Below are 20,297 nucleotides of genomic sequence, written 5' to 3'. Positions count from 1 at the left end.
ACACTATACATGTTATACACACATACTATACATGACATATTATGCATGTTATACATGACATATTATACACATGCATTATACATTTTATATACACACGATACATGGCATTATGCATGTTATACACACATGATACATGACATATTACACATGTTATACATAATACTCGACATTATACATGATATACATACATGACATAATACACACATGCACTATACATGACAGATTATACATGTTATACACGCACTATACATGACACACGTACGACATTATACACACGCACAATACATTGCATGTTATACACACACGCACGATACATGACATATTATACAAGTTTTACATACACGCACTATACATGACATTACACATGTTATACACATGATACATGACATACATACACGCACGATACATGACATATTATACAAGTTTTACATACACGCACTATACATGACATATTACACATGTTATACACATGATACATGACATATTATACAAGTTATACATGACATATTATACAAGTTATACACACGATACATGACATATTACACGTTATACACACGATACATGACATATTACACATACACGCACGATACATGACATATTATACAAGTTATACATGACATATTGCACATGTTATACACACGATACATGACATATTATACATACACACACGATACATGACATTATACATGCACTATACATACACACATGATACATGACATATTATACATGTTATATACACACACACACACACGATACATGACATGTTAAACACACAAAAATACAAATGAAGGTGGATACTTTGTGTTAATACACAAATGAACGAGAGGGGGGGGGCACTCGGGAGAGTGCAAAACCTCCGCCGCCAATACTGCTGGGTCACTCAAGTGAACCTTTTATCTTATTCATTAAATATGATGTCAACAGTGCTGAGAGTTATAGTTCTTTTCTCCAACATTTTTTTTTGGGGTGGGGGGGGGGGGGTTGGAAATCACTTAAAACATGTAAAAATGCAAAAATATAAAAAATAAAAAAAAATCGAAATTTTGTTGAAAAAAAAAAGTTGCAAAAATGTTTTTTCTCTAACAATTTTTTTTTTTGGGGGGGGGTTGGAAATCACTTAAAGTATGTAGAAATGCAATAAAATAAAATAAATTTCTCAATTTCTTTTGGGGGGGTTGGAAATCACTTAAAACATGTAGAAATGCAAAAAAAAATAATTTCTCTAACAATTTTTTTTGGGGGGGGGGGAAACTTTTGGGCGGGGGAGGGTTGGAAATCACTTAAAACATGTACAAATGCAAAAAAATATATTTTTTGGGGGGGGGAGGGACCAAGTCCAAAATTTAATGGCATGATCCTTGGACCACACCTAACCCCCCCCCCACCAAGTTTCGTCGAAATCCGTCGAGGAGTTTTTCCATAATACTATTCACAAACAAACAAACAAACAAACAGAAAGGGGTGAAAACAGTAACCCCCATCCATCTTCGAAGATAGTGGAGGTTAATAAAAACACCTCGCAAGGTTATCGGGCAACGTCACACACATCGTCATACCACAGTCCACCTGAGATCCACAGAGGTGGTTGGGGTACCATTTCCAGGTGACGTTATGAAGAACAGCACCTCGCTTGGGATGGGGTGGAACAAGAAGGGTGAGAAGGTTTTTGTTCCCGACTCACCATTCTCGAGGTTCCTTTGATCTCCTTCAAGACCTAAATTCTCGTCTTCAACCTCGATCCGGACGACTCCACCAGGTCCACCGGTCAACTCGGTGTCCTTTCCATACCGGGGCACCACGGTCCGTTCGGATCCTCTCCCCGCACGGCACGACTCCATGTACCGACAGAGCTCCACGTACATGGTGTAGGTGAACTTTCGTGCGGACAAAGAACAGATTTGAACCCTCACCGTCGGGGGTTCGGCCCTGGCACAGAGAGCTCCGAGGATCTCGATCCCGAGACCCGTAACGGCGGCTCGGAGAGACTCCTCCGATAGACCCTGGATCTCCATCCACGTCGGGACGAGCCCGCGGTCTCCCCGATCTCTCATCTCGTCCATTGTGCGTCAAGAACACTGAACACGTGCTGGGAGATTTATTTATTTAATTAATTAATAAATAAATAAATAAATAAATAAATAAATAAATAAATAAATAAATAAATAAATAAATAAATAAATAAATAAATAAATACATCACACGCATATTCTCCCTCCCTCCTTCCCTCTTGTTTGAGGACTTTCTCTTTTCTTATCGATCAGCGTCGGAAGACATTACATTTCCACGTGGAGGACCACAAAATCCAACCAGTGGAGGAGCAAACAAGCAAAGCAGGAAGTGACGTCAGCGCTCGATCGTTGAGCACGCGCGCCAATTTCACCCCGAGATTTTCGCGCCTTTTTCTGACCTCGCGGCTCACGGGCCTCCTTGGTGTGAGGGGAGACACCGGAACCTCACACTGAAGAGGGGAATTCGGAGCCGGTTACACAATAACATTCGCAGTTTAAACCTGACCAGTGGGTGATTGAAAGAAGTACAATGGCTCCACGACCGTTTGATATTTGCGATTATTGAACGAATATAATTATTATAACATTCAACAACAACGGTAAAGGCGGCAGAGCCTGTTGTGCTGCGTGACCGCTGCGGACATCCCTGACGAGGAAAATTAATCACTCAAACAAACCTGTTGTTGACATCGGTTCGGGTGATTGGCTGAGATCTTGGGGACTTGTGTTCAAGCCCTCTTTGAATCGTTGAATTAACATCAGGCGGGTTGATTCAGCCTCCCCATCCTTTTTGAACTTGGCGAAACGAGTATCAGTGTGCTCGTGAAAGGGGCACTGCATCACAGCGGCACAGCCACGCTGACAGAAAATGATGCAGCCAAGCATCCACAGACATACAGACAACAAACGGACAGATGAAAAAAATCATTCATGGAGACACAACTTTAGCAAAACAGCACAAAGTAGAAGGGCACTCGGTGGAGCGTACACCTCTGTCAGGTGGAACAGTTCACCTTTTGTACCTCACTGATGGGCCGGATCCGAACCAACATCCAATCCGCTTGTTCTTGTCACCAATTCAACTCGTCCATCTTGTTTTGTCATAACTCGTCCACAAACTTTTCGAGATTTCGTGATACATTTCGTTTTTGGCCCAATTTATCAATTCGAGAAATCAGGCCCGTGTTGACCTTTTTGACCATAAAAAGTTAGTGGTAGTTGCATTCAGCGACCTGACATGAAATAATGCTCTTCAAATTTCACCTCGACCGGATGAAAATCGAGGATTTTAGAAAACTCGTCCCAACTTGGCCGACGTTGACCTTTCGGCCTGTGTTTACCTCAACATCCATCGGTGGCTTTCCCACTTTACCTCAAAATTTTAACACAATATGCACCAGGGCATAGCAACATCTGTCAAGATTGGCGTCGTCTTCAAACACACCGACGATTGCACAAGCTGACTGTGAAACCCAATGGCGAGTCACCGACGTCGTTGGTAGATATGCGACAAATGACTCTAATGCCATCTCTCTGACTGGGCATCTGCCAATGAACTCACTCTTCTGCATGAAACAAACAAGTCTGCCAGCTTTTTTCTGGGAGATGGAATACGGACACCAACCCTGATCCGTCTTTCCGCACGAAACATTTCGATACTTTACCAACTCGGCGAGTTCTGAACCAGTTTCCGTGGCCTCAACATCGACCGTCTCTCATCTCGCTGCCTCAGCTCGTTACACCTCCACCAACCAAGCCAATTCCTACATGGAACTTTAGAAATTCTTGGAAAGGTTCGGGAATTGTGAACCGCCTCAACGACTGAGCAGCGACTATTAGATGGTGCCAAGCTGAAGCAAACAAAATTGCCAAGCAGCTTGTGAACGACGGCAATTACTGTGTCTCTGATAAGAAGGCCCAACGTACACTCTTGCAGTCTTTCTGCGAGAAATTGCAAGAACTGTCCGTCTGTCGATGGCCGTCTGACTTATCCTTTTACCAATGATGAAAAATGAGTGTTGCTATTGGTCAACTTAAACTCAACTCGAGGGGGAGCACTCGGGAGAGTGCAAAACCTCCGCCGCCATTACTGCTGGGTCACTCAAGTGAACCTTATATCTTATTCATTAAATATGATGTCAACAGTGCTGAGAGATATAGTTCTTTTCTCCAACATTTTTTTTTTGGGGGGGGGGGGGGGTTTGGAAATCACTTAAAACATGTAAAAATGCAAAAAAAAAAAAAAATCGAAATTTTGTTGAAAACAAAGTTGCAAAATTTTTTTTTTCTCTAACAATTTTTTTTGGGGGGGGATTGGAAATCACTTAAAACATGTAGAAATGCAAAAAAAAGAAATTTTTTTCTTAAACAATTTTTTTTGCGGGGGGGTTGGAAATCACTTAAAATATGTAGAAATGCAAAAAAATAAAATTTGGGGGGGGTAACAATTTTTTTTGGGAGGGGGGGGTAAAAGAAAATTTGGGGGGGGGGGTTGGAAATCACTTAAAACATGTAGAAATGCAAAAAAAAAAATTTTTTTTTTCTCTAAATTTTTTTTTTGGGCGGGGGGGACCAAGTCTAAAATTTAATGGCATGATCCTTGGACCATACCTAACCCCCCCCCCTCCCCACCAGGTTTCGTCGAAATCCGTCGAGGAGTTTTTCCGTAATACTGTTCACAAACAAACAAACGAACAAACAAACAGAAAGGGGTGAAAACAGTAACCTCCATTCCATCTTTGAAGATGGCGGAGGTAAACAAAGCACCTGGCCCCGATGGTGTGCACGAGTTTTTCCGACACTATGGTCCTTCGATGCTCACACGGCGTTGTAAAATTTTCTTGTTCTGCATGACAACAAGCGACATTCGGAAAACCTGGCGTCGGGGACCACTGTCAATGCCATCCTGAAATCTGGGAAGCCGCTAGACGACCCAAAATCGTCCAGGCCTATTTCGCTGCTGAGTGCAACATTTAAACTTTTGGAAAGGCTTATCCTGGAACCAATCTACGAAGTAGTTGATTAGCAATTCCCGCACGAACAGGCTGGGTTTCGTAAGCTACGTTCGACTGCTGATCAAGTGGCACTGCTAACGCAGGATACTGAATCTGCCTTTGATGACAAACAAATAGTTGGAGCTGTCTTCCGTGACCTCACGGCAGTGCACCATACCGTTTGGTATGAAAGTCTCTGCCACAAACTGCTGTGTCTTACCGGATCGTGTGATGGTTAATTTCATCACGGAACTTCTCGACTCACTCGTTCGTTTTGAAGACTACTCATGGGCAGATCAGCCGATCATACCGTTTAAAAAAATGGTGTGGCCCAAGGGTCTGTGTGCTTGTGCCTACTCTCTACAATGTAAACACTTATATCTCTCAAACAAAAGCAAATCAGTACATGTACACTGATGGTATCGCCTTGGTGGCTCTGGTCTCTTCTTTCGAACAAGTCGAGAACTTGCTGACTAACGACGTGCAAACGATGATGAACTACCTTGAAACCTGGTGCCCAAAACTCAGCATTGGCAAGGCAGTGAGTTCTGTTTTTTCACTTCCAAGATCATGATGCCAAGGGCAAACTGGCCATATTTGCTCAAGGTGAACTGATAAAGTTTGAGGCCAGTCCCACCTACCTGGGAGTATGCCTTGACAGGAGCTTCACCTTCAAGCCGCACCTCATGAAGACTCGCAAGAAAGTAAATTCCAGAAATCCTCTCCTACGAAATGGGGGTGCATCTCCCCATGTATTATGCACCTTTGTACTCGTCCTTGCTTCTGCTCCTGCCGAATACTGCTCAGTCGCTTGGAGACGAAGCAAGCACACATGTAAAGTGGATGTTGCACTCAAAAGGTCGATACAAATTGTGTCAGGCTGCTAATAGTTCAATACCTTTCTGCTTCAAGCTTTACACTTTTTATGTGCAAAGGTGGAGAGAGAGAGAGAGAGAGAGAAAGAGAGACGTAGTGTATGTGTAATGTATAGGGTGGTCACAATGTATTGTCAACTCTTTAAAAAAAATTTGTGACATTGCATTTGAGTACAGAGTGTTAATTTGTCCCCTTTTTGGGGGCTTCAGAGAGATTGTTGCACAGCCATGCTATGAAACCAATGATGACGTTAAACGAGCGGCGAGACTTGCTTTTCATCGTGTCATCCCACAAATGCTCCGGAAAATGTTCCAGAGAACGTGGCCCCGAAACACAGCTTTCCGCAATGCAGTCAAAAGAACAAGACTGTCGTAATGCTCCTCATGATAGTGGCTCTCAATTTGGGAATAGGTTTGAAAACTTCATCGAAGTCGTCAACTACAAAAGTTAAGTGGGAATGAACAAGTGCAAAAGCAACAAGGAAAACTGGTTGTTCAAAATATCAACTTTGGATTTATTAAAACAATGCAGAAACATATAAACAAAACAGACACTAAAACATTTCAAAAAATAAAAAAATAAAATCAGCTTTCAATTTGATTTAAAAAAAACATCAGCTGGGAATTATTCGATCCAAGCAAAAAACTTGTACCACCACAGTTCAATATTCAGATTTGCTGCAGTACAAAATGCAAATGGAATGTTTTGATAATGCAACAATGTCAGATGTCTTCCCGCAAACACAATGATTGACCTAAGAGAGGATCGATATGGCTCAAACCAATGGGCCTGAATACCTGATGTGCCAGTCTCGTACGCGTTCACTTCTTTGAATTCCGTGCTGGAATCTTGGCATGACTCGTAATATTAAAGTTTGAAAAACTGTCATAAATTCTCTACCGTTTTCAAAAGAACCTTTTGATTTGTAGTGTACTGTGCCTTGTCCGAGTTGTGGGTCATTGCTTCTCCTTTGAGTTTGGAGTTCATTGTTTCTTTTCTTTTTCCAAAGGTTCTTTTTTAGAATTGTCACTGACCTCCAGTCTCCAATTGTAGTTAGTTTGCAGTATTATTCCTCGGGATAGTTTGAGACATTTCAGTGGCGTTCTCTATTTAATTCCACCCATTGTCGAACCATCACTGGCACAATGTCAGAGCTCTTCAGTTTCTGGGTAATTTTGACCTCATTTGTTTTTTGTTTTTTTCGGATTGTGGTACATGGTCATTTTTCGCATTTCCACGTTATTTCGACCAAAGTAACTGGATGCTGACACCTCGAGGAAATGCAGTCCTTTCCTTTTTCTCCTTTAGCCCTATGTCCGGTCACAATGCATTGTCACGCTTGATGGAATTGTCATGTCATACGTGAGCACGATGTCCGAGATTTCAACAATTGCTTTTGCAGATGTCAGTGAATGACCCTGTGCACATTGTTGTGTCTTACATCCCCAGAGAAGATGGTTTTATGATTCCTTACAAGGAACTTTGATGCAGGAGCAGGCCCATTAGGCCCACCAAAGCCTATTCTCTTATTACTATTCTCTTAGTTGTTTAATGCCATCTTCTTTTAAAATGCTGAGCAGCAAGTACGGGTGCAGCACGTACTTTTGTTTTGACGGGGCTTGAACTCGAGAACCAAAGATCTTAAGCCAGCACCAGGCTGTTCTGTAGGCATTCCTTGGCAATTGTTTTGCACATTTGTTTGTGACAGATTTGGTGGCCCTCTTCGAACCCGAGGCGTTTGAACGGTGCTTCATTTTCGAACTTCCGTATCATTGTTCTTTGGTGGATATTCAATTTGTCCATTTTTGTGGTCCACCTGCTATGAATGTATCAATCATTGATGCTTATATAAAAACTGAGTAAAGGCCTTGCTGCACACAGAACAATTGTAGAGTTGTTGGGCTCCTCTCATAAAGTTGATGATTGAGGAATTCCCTCCCCCAACCCCCGTTGCAATCAGAACATTTGTGGGCCTTCGCCCATACTCAACTGAAGACAGAATAAGGGTAATTCTCCCTCTGGTAATTCTTCACCGCGTGTATCATCTCATGTTTATATAAAGTTGAAAAATAAATGAAGGCCTTGAAGCACACAGAGCACTTGTGCGGCCTCTCTCGTTGTTTGTAACGTTTCTTTTCTCCAGTCGGTGCGGTCCATTCTCCGGTGTGTATTTTGCTATGTTTTGACAAATTTACACACTGCTCAAATGCCTTGCCGCATACAGAACACTTGTAGGGCTTCTGTCCGGTGTGCATTTTGTTATGTTGAGCCAAATTTACTGAACGAGCAAAGGCCTTTCCGCACACAGGACACTTGTAGGGCTTCTCTACGGCGTGCATTTTGACATGTTGAGACAACTTCGCTGAACAGGGAAATACTTTGGCGCACACAGGACAATTGTGAGGATTTTCTCCCGAGGGAATTCTTCGATTCTTCCTTGTGTGGTAGCATGCGTGCCTTTTCAAGGCCGATGAGCATGAGAGCGCTTTCCCGCAAACCGTGCAGGTGTACGGGCTCTCTCCGGTGTGAATACGTTTGTGAGTTTTAAACGTCGATGAAAGTCTGAAAGTCTTTCCACAAACCGTGCAGGCGTACGGGCGCTCTCCTGTGTGGATGCGTGTGTGATTTTTCAGAAGCGTTGAAGTGGAGTAGGCCTTCGCACAAAATATACAAGCGTACGGGCGCTCTCCGGTGTGGGTGCGCATGTGGACCTTCAACTTGTACACGTCGCATAACAGCTTACCACAGACGCTGCAGGTCTGTGCAGTTTTTGTGTTGTCGCTATACGGTCCCTTTCCACGAGGGCAATGACAAGCATGATATTTCATCCCTGTATAAGAGGAGAACGTTTTCCCACAGACCTCGCATATGTACGGCCGCTCTCCCGTGTGGGTACGGAGGTGATTTTTCAAATTGCATGAAGTTGAGAATGCCATTGCACACAAGTTGCAAGGGTACGGACGCTCTCCCGTGTGAATCCGCACGTGAATCTTCAACTTCGAGGAGTCACTCAACACCTTGCCACACACTCTGCAGGTGTATGGCACGTTACTTGTGTTGTCTACGTCTGCTTCATTCCCACTGTGGAAATGAAGAGTATGCTTTTTCAAACCCGAAGAAAAGGAGAACCTGTTTCCGCAAACCTCGCACAAGTGTGGGCGCTCTTTTGTGTGGGTACGTGTGTGATTTATCAAATTGGATAAGGTCAAGAACGTCCTTGCGCAAAATTTGCATGCGTATGGGTGCTCTCCAGTGTGAATCTGCACGTGAGTCTTCAACGCCGACGAGTTTCCCAATCTCTCACCGCACACGCTGCAGACGTATGCCTCCTTTGGGTGCGTACGACGAGCATGTTGGCTCAATTTTGAAGAGGAGGAGAACATCTTTCCACAAACATTGCAAGAGTACGGGCGCTCCCCCGTGTGAATCCTCATATGAATCTTCAAATTCCATGAGTAACTCAATCCCTTACCACACACACCGCACGTATAGAGTTTGTCTTTTGGGTGTGTCTGAGTGTGCTTCACCAATACTCTCTTATAGCAGGTACTGGAAGGAAAGCTCGTGCAGGTGTTCTTTTTGTCACTGGAAACTGGTCGGTGTCTCTTCCTGTGTCTCATCAATGCAAATTTTGTGCTGAAGAATTGAGAGCACAAGGTGCAGGAAAACTTTGTGATGAGCTTCTCCTGTTTGCCTGCAAAGATAATTCACAAAAACAGGAAAGTTAGTTCTCAGAAAATGGGCTTTTGAGATTAAAAAAAAAAACATCTTAAAGTACATCTTTGCAGGCAATGTTTTAGTGTACTGATCCATATAATACGCTTGTTCGTCTCTCCCTCCGTGTGTGTGTCACATTCTGTTCCACCCATGAGTTGGACAGTTCGCCTGACTCCATCGACGGTTACACAGCCACCGTACGAGAAGGTTCCCAGATATTCCCGGAATCATGTGATGTGATGTCAGAGCAGCTGAAGAATATACTGAAAGAAAGCAAGGGATATTCAGAGCAATTGGTGGGCGTTGCAAAAGTAAGGTTTGAGGATAAACTCAAACCTGCTGGTGGTCTGGACCCATATGAAATCGCACTGACCGAGTGGTCCATTGTCGAAGAAAGTCCCACCAGTTGGGTACGAGGACATTGTGGATCACCTGCTGGTTAAGAAAAGCGCATCCACAAACGAACAGTTCAAAGCGGTGAATAGTCTTGACAGCCACAGTCAGCTGTCGGCCAGACGGGTGAGGGAAGTGGCAACATGGACTGAGAGTCACAGTGACCATCGATGAACATCAGGAATAGGACTGGGCTCAGAACACTGCCTTCGGCACTCCAGTGTTGACAGGAAGAGGAGATGAAAGGATTCCGTCAAGAGCCACATGTTGGCGACAAGAGGAGAGGAAGTCAGCAAGCCATGTGTGGAGTTGGCCTTGGATGCCATAGGCAGGGAGTTTGGGGCGTAAGGCAGGATAGGATGCCAGACTGTATAAAAAGCACGAGATATGTCCTAAGAGACGGCCCTGGTCGCATGTCTGAGGCTAAGGGCCTCCATCCATTGTTGGGTGAGTAGAAGTAGCATGCCAAAGGTGGAGTGATCAAGTGTGAAACCAAATTAGTGATCCGAGATAAAGTTTTTGGAGAAAAGGAAGGATTCCATATTAACTGCGATGAAGGATTCCATGACCTTCCTGATGATTGGAAGCAAGCAGATAATTGTGTCGTTAAGCGGATCAGTTTTTCACCTTTTTAATGTAATGCTGTGATGTTGGCTGATTTCCAAGCAGAGGGAAGATGACCTGGGGGAAAATGATAGGATGAAAAAGGGCAGAGAGACAATGCGCAAGAGCAGCAGAGCATGATTTTAGGCCACGTGAGCTGATGCTGTCCGCTCCAGTTGCAGAGTCCTAGTCACAGGTTGAAAGAACCTTCTCCACCTTCTCGGATGCAAAAGACAGTCTGGGAGCAGTTGGGTACACCAGCGAAGGATGGGTACAGAGAGTGAGGGGTTGAGTAAGGGCAGATCCAGAGGGTGGGTGCAGGGGGTTCACATCCTCCCCCCCTCCCATTCAGACTTTGCACATAAACTGAAATTTTCACACCAGTTTTTATCCCCATATTATGGGGGGGAAAAACCAGCTCTTATTTCCATGTTGCCAGCATATACAGCAGCACAATCGATGCAGGGCCCACCACATTGTTGTCAGCGGTGATGCGTGTGTTCACTGTGCGTCAGGTTATAGTGAGTAAGCTGCAAGCACCATCAGGCACTCAGCACTATCGGGTGGACGAGTAAACGAACGAGCTCGACGAGGGGTGTTGAAAATAGAACGCACACATCCTCCAGGATATGCGTGTGTCATCGTCAACACCCCTCGTCGAGCGCGTTAGAGGACTCGTCGACCCGATAGTACCGAGCCCCTACGAACTTGGTCAATGCTGTCTCCGTACGATCAATCGTATCACTAACTTTAATTGAAGACAAAATGAGTGAGTGTCATGGAAGGTCCGAAAAATAAAAAGAAAAAAAAAGGAAGATTACCGACTTCTTTTCATCCGTCAGTGTGACAGACCATACGAGAACGACAGACGAGGAAGTTTTCGTGTGCTACAATATGGAGACGATTTTCCAGCGATCAATGTCCTCCTCCATGTTGGATGCACCCTTCCTGTAGGCTCCTGTAGGCTCAATGCTCATTTTCTTGCCTGCGGCGCATGAAGACCTACCTAAGAGATTTCATGGGAGAGTCAGATGGCATCTCTGGCCCTCGTCAACATACACCATGACGTCCCCGTATCCCCACATGATGTGTGACATTCAGAAACACAAGCGCCGTCTATTCAAAAATAGCATCATTCCCAAGTAATAAAACAACTCACATCCGCCATGTGATACTATCTCTTTTGTGGGGTGACCCCCTGACCTAAGCTTCACAACCTGGGTGCATGGCGGTGCTGGGCTTTGCCCAATGTAGTCAGTGAACGCCGTCATTTCCCACTACATGTGTGCACAGGCCTTTTATTTAAACCAAGGATGGACTGGGCAAGTTTGCCACTTTGCCCCATGAGTCAACACGAATCTGCTGAACTGTTGGCCCAGGGAAGAAGCAACAAACTGCAGAAAACTTCCGAGAATGCAGATGTTTCCGACGATCCATTTTTCAAAATTTCCTGGGGGAGGACCCCCAAACCCCACCGTACCCTCCGTTCGGCACTCTGGTCTGACGAACCCCTGTCTTGAAATTCCTGGATCTGCCCCTGTGGGGACACAAGAAGCGAACACAGAATCGAGTCGGCTGTGATTCCATTTGGAGAGAGGGAAGGGATGGAAGTGGAGCATAGTCCAGAGACAGATCTCCACGTACGGTCATGGCGGTCCATGCTATTCATACCACAATCTAGCGATGGAACCCCCTCCCCCTCATTCCACAAAACAGAACGTCAACATGCCTTCCCCAGAAGTAATCCTGCCAACATCATGCTCATCTGTCCTGTCATCGGCTTGGAAGCGAGTGCATGACGGGACGTCTCGTTCAACGTCCACCCAAGGGATGGCTCACACATTGATGAATCACCCTGCCTGCAGCAGACGTGTACATTATCTCGGCTGCACGCTCTGCCATCGATTTGAGTTCTTCGTGCTCCCAAAATTTAAGAACTATCGCACAAAAGGTGAAAAAAAAACCAGATCGTTTGTCATTCTGAATGAAACGCAAATCGCCTTCGCCCAGTACAGAGTGCAAACCAAGATGGCGTCCGGTTTATTTTCAGTTCGGTGCGCCTAAGGAAGCCAAAGGCATATACGTGCAGTGTTGCTGGAAGGCCCGTGACGCCGACCCTTTTGATACTTGATAATTATAAATCTGTCAGTTCATAGTCTGGTGATCTACAATGTACATGAAAGACAACTCTGATTGGTTTCACAAATTTTCCTGACGATGTCGTCGTCGTTTCCACCACAAATGGCGGCGGTGATGGACTTGCGGCGGAGCCACTATATCTGGGGGAAATGTGTGGTGGAGGCACTATATCATGTCGAACAAACAGATCATCCACATTCTTCATCTCCCTCAAGTTGTTTATTTTCAAATTCCCCACTGTTTAACTCCACATCCCCTTTCATGGCCGTTACCTTTCCTTGACCACCCCACCCTGACCGTTACTTTTCATTGATGAATAGATAAATTGGATAGACAGATAATTATATAGGTAACAAGAGAGTTCATAGAACACATTAACCCATGCAGTGTTCAAAATAACACTGCAGAACAAAAAAGTAATTCCCGAAGTTTACCGACATTGATGCGGTGTGCTTTACACCACCTTATTTAGCATGTCCAAGTAATGCTACACGGAAGGGTTTTGAAAGTGCAAAAAAGGCGATTTGTGTTCTGTACTGTTCAATTGAAATTTTTTTTAACCCTTTGAACCCTAGCGGCCGTTTTGCAGTCCGCTATTCAAACCTCCACAAGCCTGAACGTCCAGTATACCGGCCGCTATTCAAAACTCCATATAGCCGAGCGGTCAGATTTTTCTGCAGGGAGCCAGGTTGGGGGAGCCAAAAGTCCAAGGAGCTCAGGGTTTAAAAGGTCGCAGGTTGTAGGATTTTTTTTCCCCCGGAAGTTTACCGCTGTTCCTGCACTGTCTTTTACACCACTTTATTCAACAATTAACATGTTTCACAAGTTATTCGTGCCTGTTGTTTGTGTCCTTTATGACGTCCATAAAAACATTAAGTTTCATGTTTGGAATGATTTTCTATTTTGTTTGATTTCCAGACAGGCAGAGTATTAAAAACAAAAAAGAAAGTCTCACACCTCTCTGTGCATGTGCGATCAGGACGAATTCAGAGCCAAAGTACTGCTAAGCTCCAGGTTTGTTTTCCGATTCACGATCCAATTCATGTTCAACTTCAAAATCTAACGCTTAATTGAAATAACGTTATTCAACAATCACAAACTGACGTTTGTGGAGACAGACAGACAGAAGTGAACCAATCGCTTAACCAAGTTCTTCTTGATGCTGGAGAATAGTGGAGCTCCATAAGTATAGCGAGAGAGCGAACATTTGCTGGCACGAGCATCCGCCCACTGACGTCCAGCGGCCTGACCTTTTGAAGACAAAGAGATGACATTTCCTGAGAACCCAAAAACGAAAAGCACGGTCCGTCCATCCGTGAAGCGGTGTGACTATATGTCTATTAATTACGTACTGTTCGAACGTCAGTTGCACCCTGACAGCACACACGCACATCTGTTAATTACCTACTATTGGAATGTACCTTTCGACCCTTTAGACTGCCGAGACCCCTTCAACCGTTGAAGACCCTTTAAGACTCTCAAGACCCTTAAAGACCTTTAAGACCCAAAACACTCACAAGATCTCAAAGACCCTCCAAGACCCCTTTTACTTTTAAGACTCTTAAGACCCCTTTTACCTTTAAGACCCTTTCAACACTTTAGACACCTTTAGATCCCATCACCCTTTAGACTTTTTTCCCCCCTTTTAACCCTGAGAACCATTCGACCTTTACACCCTAACACCATTTAGACCCCTTACAGCCTTCAGAGTTTAGACAGCTTAGACCCTTGACCATTTGGAGCTTTTAAAATTTCAAATAAATACAATATCACCAATATTACAAACAAGAAAAAGATGTCGTTCAGAGCATGATACTTACAAAATCCACCGCCTCTCCAAAGGTTACCATGGATACATCAAATTGTCTATTTCATTCAGATTAAAGTTCACAATCTTAATCAAAGCTCAGGCCAATCGGATGAAAATTAATTATTTTTCAGATTGAAATTGATTATTTTACAAGTTTGACCTTGAGTTGATCTTTTGACCTCAAAAATATTAGCTTTCCCAATTCGGTGCTGCAATATGCAAATCTTGTTCAAATTTCAAGTCAATTGGATGAAAAATGCAGATTTCAGAAATTTGACCTCAAGATGACCTTTGACCTCAAAAATCAATCGGCTTCTCGGTTGAGACCACCGATTGAATCGGCTTCTCGGTCTACAGCTTGGTAAAGTTTCATAATGATCAGTTTGGCATTGTAGTCTTCAAAATCAGTCAATCGGAAGAAAATTGAGGATTTTAGAAATACGGCAAATTTGTTTACCTTTGGCCTATGTTGACCCTTTCACCTAAAAACAATATGCTTCTTGCTGATGACAAACTCTACTATGTGGTGAAGTTTCATGAAGATTGGTTTAAAATTGGGACCTGAAGGTGGTAGACAGACAGACAGACAGACAGACAGACAGACAGACAGACAGACAGACAGACAGACAGACAGACAGACAGACAGACAGACAGGACGACGTCGTGCAGAGCACGATACTTGCAAAGTTCAGAAAACAAATTTGACCTCAAAAATAATTGCTGGTTGAATTGAATGACCAAATATCCTCTTCAAATTTCAAGTCAATCGGATGAAAAATTGAGGAATTCAGAAATCACACCTAAGTTGTTGACCTTTTGTTCGATGTTGACCTCAAAAACCAATTGGTGGTTGAATTCGGTGACCTGATATGCAAATCCTCTTCAAATTTGCGGTTTTGGAGCGGCAAGAGGTCTCCTTCGGGGCTCCCTGCTGACGTTCTCAAAGCTAAGTTTCCGGTTGTTATTTGTCCCGTTTTAACCGTTTCATTTTCTCACCTACATGTTAATGTGTGTTCCTAGTTCGGTTTTGTTTCAAAAATCGTGCTACTTTGTGAGTATTTTTGTCGACGTTCTTACCTGATGTTTGAGGCCTAGGCCTAGGCTTGAGGCCTACCGGTTCCACTCGGGGTTCGATCGTTTTTTTTTGTTTGTTTGTTTATGTTTTCTCCCCATTACCTTCAATTTTCATCCTCCCCACTTTCCAAACATCCCCCATTCTCCCAACTAATCTCTTTCTTATCTCAAAAAAAATATACCCAACAACAACAACAACAACAACACGCTCACCTTCTCCCGATTCTGCTTCTTCTTCTTCCTCTTAACTTCCTCCTCGATTTTTTTTTTTTACACTTCCATGACCGAATCTGTTGAACTCTCTCATACATTAATATTAACAACAAAAACGATCTTATAATGCTTCATCTTCCTCTCTCACACATGTGGTACTCTTTACTGTTTCACAATGCACTACTCTTCTGCTATTTTAACAGACTGCTCTCATTTCGACCTCTCCTTCATTCCTTGCCTAAAAAATCCAACTATTACAGCGCTTCTTCTCTCCATGCTCTGAATTCGCCTTCATTGCATCCATCAAGAATTGTGTTAAATCGCATCTCTGACCTAAAACTTTTAAAAACCACAGTTTGCCATGGATGCTCGCTTTCCATCAACCATTCTTTTCTTCCCACTTCAGTGCCACCTCACCCTCCTCACCCCTCAGTCTCACTCTCAAAGCAACCATCCCTCTCTTCTCTCTCCAAGCCTCCCTCTCACCTCTCTCAAAAATTCCCCCTCACCTTTCTCCCACCTTTCATCCCCCTCACTCTTCCTTCTCTAAGTTTCCCCCCTCTCATCCACCAACCTGCCTCCCTCCACTGCCCTCTCACCTCCATCTCTTCACTCCACCTCCTCAAATCCTCAACTGCCTTCTTCCTTGTCTCTTGTCCCCCTCTCCCCCAGCACCACAGAGCCTTTTCTCCTCCTCATTCGGCCCCCTCCCCTCGCTATTCTGCAATACCCCACACTCTTTCAGCAACCCTCCTTACCTCCCCCCTCGTCCCTTGTCCTACCCTCCACCTCCACCTCCTGCACCCAAAGCCTCCTCCCCTACCTCTTCATTAAAAGTGTGGACCTCAAATATCCGGGGCCTTCGCTCAAACCTTTCAGATCTTTCCATACAGGTTGCCACTGACAAACCAGACATTATCTGCCTTACAGAAACTTTCCTCTCCCAAGACGTGTCTGACTCCCAAGTATCTCTCCCTGGTTACTCCCTCCTCCTGCATTACAGACCCGAGCCTCGTCCTGGCGGAGGTGTTGCTCTCTTCATCAAAGACTCTATTCCTCACTCTCCATGCACTGCTCTCACTCCCCCACACCCCCAGGAATACCTCTGGCTTCGGCTTCCCCTCCACTCCCACCTCATGTTTATATGTGTACTGTACCGTCCACCGAACAGTGATGACTCCATCTACACCTCACTATCCGAAAACAAGGACCATCTTCTATCTTCTCATCCAAACTCTCTCTTCCTCTTATGTGGTGACTTCAATTGTCATCACGCCAGTTGGCTAGGTGTGGGTACCTCTCTCACCTGCCATGGCACCTTAGCAAAAGCTTTCTGCGACTCATTGGGACTGACTCAATCGGTCAACTTCCCGACCCGGATCTCAACCAATGGTACTCCATCTCTTCTGGATCTGATTTTGACAAATTTCCCTGACAATATCTGCTGCTCTTCCTTCGCTCCAATTGGTTCTTCTGACCACGTCCTTGTCAAAGTGGACATCTCTCTGGCTGTTATCAGAGAACCACCTCACCGCCGTCGAGTCTGGCATTTCACTCAAGCTGACTGGCAGGGTCTCCGAGCAGCCATCAAACTTACAGACTGGTCTCCTATCACTACTTTCTCAAACATCAACTCATCCTGGGAATTCTTTCAAAGAAACTTGCTCTCCCTCATGCACAGATTTATCCCCTCTCGTGTTCAGTTGTCTTACCCTTCCTCCCGCCCTTGGTTTACTGAAGCTTGTGGCGAGGCAGTTGTCCTGAAACAACTTGCCTTTGCCTCATGGAAAGCAAACCCAACTGAGGGCAATCTCAGTTCTTTCCACAAAGCTCGGAACAAGTGTGTCTCTACCCTCAGGAGAGCCAGAAAACAACATCTTTCTCATCTCAAGTCTGAACTCTCAAACCTCTCTCCCTCCTCAAAATCCTGGTGGCGTTTAATCAAATCTGTTTCTGGTGTATGTTCCCCCTCCATCCCCTCCCTTACCTCAAATGGCCGCACTGCTGATTCCACACGTGATAAAGCTGAATGTCTAAACTCGGTGTTTGCAGCTAAATCTTGTGTCCTAAACCCATCACTATCTCTACCCACTTTACCCAGTCGCACCCAACTATCCCTGGACTCTGTATCCTTTTCTCCTGACAAGGTGGAGAGCTTGCTTTCAAACCTCGAGTCAGATTCTGCAACCGGTCCAGACGGCATCAGCCCACGTGTCCTCAAAGCCTGCTCTTACTCACCCTCTATATGTTCTATTCACCCTCTCATTTGCCCAAGGTCATCTGCCATCTGCTTGGAAATCTGCTAACATCACTGCCCTGCATAAAAAAGGTGCAAAAACAGATCCCTGTAACTACAGACCAATCAGCCTTCTCCCAATCATCAGCAAGGTGATGGAATCCATCATCACTTCAGACATGAAATACTTCCTCTTCTCCAATGGCTTGATTTCCAATCATCAATTTGGTTTCAGACCAGGTCACTCTACCCTGGATATGCTGCTTCTGCTCTCCCATCAATGGATGGAGGTCCTCAATGCCAGACAGGAAATCCGAGCCGTATCCCTGGACATATCACGTGCTTTTGACACAGTCTGGCACCCTGCCCTACTCACCAAACTCTCTTCCCATGGTATTCAAGGCCATCTCCACTCATGGCTCGCAGACTTCCTCTCCTGTCGCAGTCAACGTGTGGCCCTAAATGGAGTTCTTTCATCCCCTCTTCCTGTGCTGGCTGGAGTTCCTCAAGGTAGCGTTCTGGGCCCTGTTCTTTTTCTGGTTTTCATCAATGATCTCTCGGACTCTCTGGAAAATCCTCTATATCTCTTTGCCGACGACTCCACCCTCTGCCGTACCATCTGTCATCCCTCAGACCGGCAAGCAGCAGCTTCTTCGCTCACTGCAGATCTGGATAAAATCACAAACTGGTCCAACACGTGGAACATGTCTTTCAATCCAGACAAATCTCACACTCTCACTATGTCTCTTTGAAAGGACCGTTTACAAAACCCCCCCATCCACTTTCTCAACAATCCTCTGGAAGAAGTCTTTTCTTTCAAGCTTCTGGGTCTCACTATCTGCCATGACCTTTCCTGGGAAAGTCACATTTCCAACCTCGCCTCAAAAGCTAGTCGCCGACTGGGAATCCTCCGTCGTGCTAAGTCCTTCCTCGGCCCTCTTGAGCTCCTGACCACTTACAAAGCTTTTGTCCGTAGCCTGATGGAGTACTGCTCTCCCCTCTGGGCTGGTGCTCCTGCCTCCCACCTTTCTCGGCTTCACGCTGTCGAAACCAGGGCATTTAAGATCATCGGCATCTCCCGCAATGAAGCTGAGTCTTTGGGCCTCTCACTCAATCACCGCAGGTTGGTCGGTGGTCTTTCTGTCTTCTACCGACTCCTCTCCAGCCTTGCCCCCCCTGCTCTCTCTGCAATTTGTCCCAACCACATTTCCACAGGGTGCTCAAGGTCCGCCAACAACCCCCTTCTGGTAAAACTACCAAAATCACGAATCACTGCTCATCTTCACTCTTTCATTCCTCTTTTTTCCCGCCTTTTGAATAAACTTCCTCACTCTATTCTTTCCCATTCTTCCCTCCAGGCTTTCAAAACAGCTGTTCACCACCACCTCTTATCTTCACTCTTTCATTCCTCTTTTTTCCCGCCTTTTGAATAAACTTCCTCACTCTATTCTTTCCCATTCTTCCCTCCAGGCTTTCAAAACAGCTGTTCACCACCACCTCTTATCTTCCCCCATCCAAATCCTCGATCTTTTCTACCCCCGATAATCCACCCAAGCCCACTTCCTTCAATTCTCCTGCTTTCCTTCCTGAAAGTCCCTGTAATGTCCATATTCTCTTCGCCATGTTCCCAGTCCCATCCCCATCCCTCTCCCTTCCACAGTTCACCTCATGTGTCTGTTCCCCAATGTTTTGTCCCTTCCTTTTGTCTGCCCCTCTTGTCTCATGCCTTGCTGTGAGTTGTGTGTTAGCTCTCATACGAGCCTCGACGAAGGTATACAAAAAAAAAAAAAAATTTCAAGTCAATGGGATGAAAGTTGAGGATTTTAGAAATACCTCCTGAGTTGTTGACCTTGGGACAATGTTGACCTCAAAAATAATTGGTTGGTTGAATTCAGTGAGCTGAAATATAAATCCTCTTAAAATTTAAGTCAATCTGATGAAAATTGAGGAATTTAGAAATCCCACCGAAGTTGTTGACCTTTTGACCTCAAAAACAATAGGCTTCTTGCTTATGACAAACTCTACCATGTGGTGAAGTTTCATGAAGATCGGTTTAAAATTGTGATCTGGTGGTGATAGACAGACAGAATAACAAAAGCGACTGACCAATCGACTTAAAAAATCTTCGATTTTGCAAGTAACAAATTTGTACACAAGAAACATTTGTATTACGATTGGTGTAAATCATGACAAAACAGCAAATCTGTGACGTCAGTCTCTGTGACGACGGGTGG

At 44.6% G+C, this 20,297-nt stretch overlaps 2 protein-coding genes and 1 pseudogene across 3 annotated transcripts in view; all 3 read right to left on the bottom strand.

The window, feature by feature from the left end:
- Nucleotides 1–2,365, bottom strand: part of LOC147033564 (uncharacterized) — a 36,758-nt gene extending 34,393 nt beyond the window's left edge. The window contains exon 1 of the mRNA XM_085871674.1: nt 1,682–2,365. Within this exon, the coding sequence (XP_085727800.1) occupies nt 1,682–2,060 (379 nt within the window). The 5' untranslated portion in view covers nt 2,061–2,365. The remainder of the gene's footprint in view (nt 1–1,681) is intronic.
- A 4,012-nt stretch (nt 2,366–6,377) lies between these two features.
- Nucleotides 6,378–20,297, bottom strand: part of LOC147033562 (uncharacterized) — a 57,238-nt gene continuing 43,318 nt past the window's right edge. For both annotated transcript variants that reach the window (XM_085871672.1, XM_085871673.1), the window contains exon 2: nt 6,378–9,572. In XM_085871672.1, the coding sequence (XP_085727798.1) occupies nt 7,864–9,572 (1,709 nt within the window). In that variant the 3' untranslated portion in view covers nt 6,378–7,863. The remainder of the gene's footprint in view (nt 9,573–20,297) is intronic.
- LOC147033563 (uncharacterized) overlaps nt 9,780–20,297 on the bottom strand; it is a 49,637-nt pseudogene continuing 39,119 nt past the window's right edge.

This window comes from Eptatretus burgeri, chromosome 2 (assembly GCF_056783735.1).
Source record: "Eptatretus burgeri isolate ZD-2024b chromosome 2, Ebu_testis_v1, whole genome shotgun sequence".
Lineage (NCBI taxonomy): Eukaryota > Metazoa > Chordata > Myxini > Myxiniformes > Myxinidae > Eptatretus > Eptatretus burgeri.
The sequence above is the reverse complement of the archived record's forward strand: the minus strand, read 5'-3'. Positions and strand labels throughout refer to the sequence as shown.